Source organism: Rhagoletis zephyria, unplaced genomic scaffold (genome assembly GCF_001687245.7).
Source record: "Rhagoletis zephyria isolate East Lansing unplaced genomic scaffold, Rhagoletis_zephyria_1.1 Rzeph_scaffold_12658, whole genome shotgun sequence".
Classification (NCBI taxonomy): Eukaryota; Metazoa; Arthropoda; class Insecta; order Diptera; family Tephritidae; genus Rhagoletis; species Rhagoletis zephyria.
The window spans coordinates 12,697-15,499 of record NW_016169732.1 but is presented as its reverse complement, the minus strand read 5'-3'; the positions used below and the strand labels follow the sequence as shown (position 1 = coordinate 15,499).

The 2,803-nt window shown below is 36.1% G+C and overlaps 1 protein-coding gene across 1 annotated transcript in view; it reads right to left on the bottom strand.

Moving 5' to 3' along the window:
- Positions 1-615: 615 nt before the first annotated feature.
- Positions 616-2,803, bottom strand: part of Got2 (glutamate oxaloacetate transaminase 2) — a 9,481-nt gene continuing 7,293 nt past the window's right edge. The window contains exons 4-5 of the mRNA XM_017634039.1: positions 1,431-1,637; positions 616-1,374 (exon numbers count right to left, since the gene is read on the bottom strand). Of these exons, the coding sequence (XP_017489528.1) occupies positions 679-1,374; positions 1,431-1,637 (903 nt within the window). The 3' untranslated portion in view covers positions 616-678. The remainder of the gene's footprint in view (positions 1,375-1,430; positions 1,638-2,803) is intronic.

Genomic DNA, 2,803 nt, shown 5'->3' with positions numbered 1-2,803 from the left:
TGTCGAGCTTTGGCCCATCCGTAAGGATGGCGGTATATCTTGGATCTAAGTTCGAGTGGTTTACCCAGTCCCTTCAGCCCGGAATTCTGGTAGAACTTCTATTTCTATGATTCTATTATATGAAGGGATTCTTAAAAAGTCTATGAAGTGATTCTTAAAAAGTCGTGAGCCCTTACTACTACTACTAGGTACACAAAAGCAATTACAGAATTTCTACTGGGTTACACAAGAAGCAGTTACAAATTTTCTGCCAGGTTAACGCAAACTCTACGCATAGCGAGAGGATAAGGTGTTTACACATCAAAAAACCTTACCATAACCTTAAGTTTCCCATCCCATTAAAATAACGCAGACTGTATTTTGGTTTATGGATCTTTAAAGTTATTTTAATTTTATTGAATTTTAAATGCCTCTATTTTCGTTTATATCATATTGATTGTTTTGGGCGAATCGTAATGCGTAGGTACTCAGTGTTACTTGTGTGTGTTTTCTAAGTTACAAAGATTTTCACTTTTTACTTATTAAAATTCTAAGAAATGTTCTATTTTACCGGCAACCTGGCCGATTGCTTAGATGTGCATTTAAATTATTGTTATTAATTTTTTCTAATTTTCTCTATTTTTTTTGTTTTAATTTTTGTTTAAACAAATTTTTTAGCACAAAAAATTTCTGGCACATTTACTTGGTAACCTCGTGCATAGCCTGCGCCAAGTAGTCCACATTCTTGCTGGTCACACCCGCCATTGAGATGCGTCCATCTTTGGTCAGATAAATGCTAAATTCCTTCGACAAACGCTCGACATTCTCCGCTGTCATGCCGGTGTAGCAGAACATACCAATCTGATTGGTAATGTGATCCCATGAACGCGATGAGCCCAATTTCACTAAGTTGCCCTTCAATTGTGCGCGTATATTAATAATACGATCAGCCATTGTTTTAACATCCTTCAACCAAATTGCTCTCAATTCTGCGTCGTTTAGTATTTCGGCAGCCAAGCGGGCACCATGTACTGGCGGATTTGAGTAGAGTGCACGAATGAGTATCTTAATTTGTGATGTAACACGATCGGCTTCCTCTTTGCTGGCAGCGATGACGGAGTAAGCACCGGCACGTTCGCCATACAAACCCATATTCTTGGCAAAACTCTGCGCCAGGCAGTAGAGGTGGCCATCTTTTTCGAAGATGCGTACAGCTTGAGCATCACGATCGACATCGCCGGACGCAAAGCCCTGGTAGGCCATATCGAAGAAGGGGAATAAATTCTTCTTCTTCACCAATTGTGAGAGTTCCTTCCACTGGTCGAGCGATAGATCGACACCTGTGGGATTGTGCGCGCACGCATGCAACAAAACGATGGATTTTTCTGGGATTTTCTGCAATTTAAAGTTGTAGGTATGTACGAGTATAATGAATATAAAAGAAAACTCACGCTAATATCGTCGAAACAGCCTTGTACATCCAAGCCACAAGTTTTGGGATCGTAATAACGGTATTTCTTAATTGGCAAACCAGCGTGCTCGAAAATGGGTACATGGTTGCCCCACGTAGGTGTGGGTACATACACCTCGCGATTACCTTGCCAGAATTTGCTAAGGAAAGCCGCACCGATACGCAAAGCGCCTGTGCCACTGATGGACTGCAAAATATGATTGAAAGTTCAGAAAGAAGAAACATATTTGATATTTTCAACAAGTAATTTTTAAGCAAAAAAAAAACAATCGACTTCAATTCTCATATACAAACTTAGGAGTACCGTTAATTTCTTCAATCCAATGATCGGATCTAAACCAAATTAGTATGGTACCACCTTTCCGACAAAAAAAAAATTATCGAAATCGTTTCACGTGGTGCAAAGTTATGCGGTAACAGATATGTTAAAAAATATATATATTCCGACAAATTAATAGCCTCCTCCTTTTTTTGAAGTCAGTTAAAAAAATTAAAAAGAAATATAAAATTCAAATGAACTTCTCAAACATGAGTTCGTTATTTCGTCACAGGTTTCATTGAGGTGAAAGAATTTTTGTGTTCAGCACTCGGGCAAAATTCGTGCATTCGTTGGTTTGAGATAATCAGTTCTTTTGCCCAAGTGCCAGAACACTTGCTCAATTTGGTGAATACCCCTATAGAAATACCGGACCGGCCTTTAAAATCTGTACATGCGTAACAAAGTGAGGTAAAAAAACGTTAAAAGTAAAAGTAAGCAAGTACTAAAGTGAAAAAGGCTGTAGCGGTAGTGTTATCGATAACTATAAAAATACCGATAACAAATCCAATATCAATAACAATAGCTATAAAAATTGAAAACTCTAAAGCTAAAAAATTTATGATTTATCGATTCTTCACTGTTATCCTTATTGTTTTTATCGATACTTTTTGTTATCGCTTTCATTTTTACCGCATAGTATTATCGAATTTTACTTATCAGTGCAGAGTTTACTCTCAATTTCTTCTAAATATAAGAATTTATCGATACTTTTTTGTTGTAATTGTTATCGATAAATTTTGTTATCGCTCATATTCTTAACGCTATTTATTTCACTATTCAAATTTACTTATCCAATATAGAATTTACTATCTGTTTCTTCCAAATGTTTCTAATAATATCGATAACGATAACAAATCCAATATGGATACCAGTAACGAGAACGATAACAGAAATATACAACTGTAAAAATAATCAATGAATTACAATTACTTATCGATATTTTATTGTTATCGTTATCATTGTTATCGATACTTTTTGTTATTGCTATTACAATAGGTTCGTTCGCGTAGCTGTTAATTGTTCATGTTTAACCA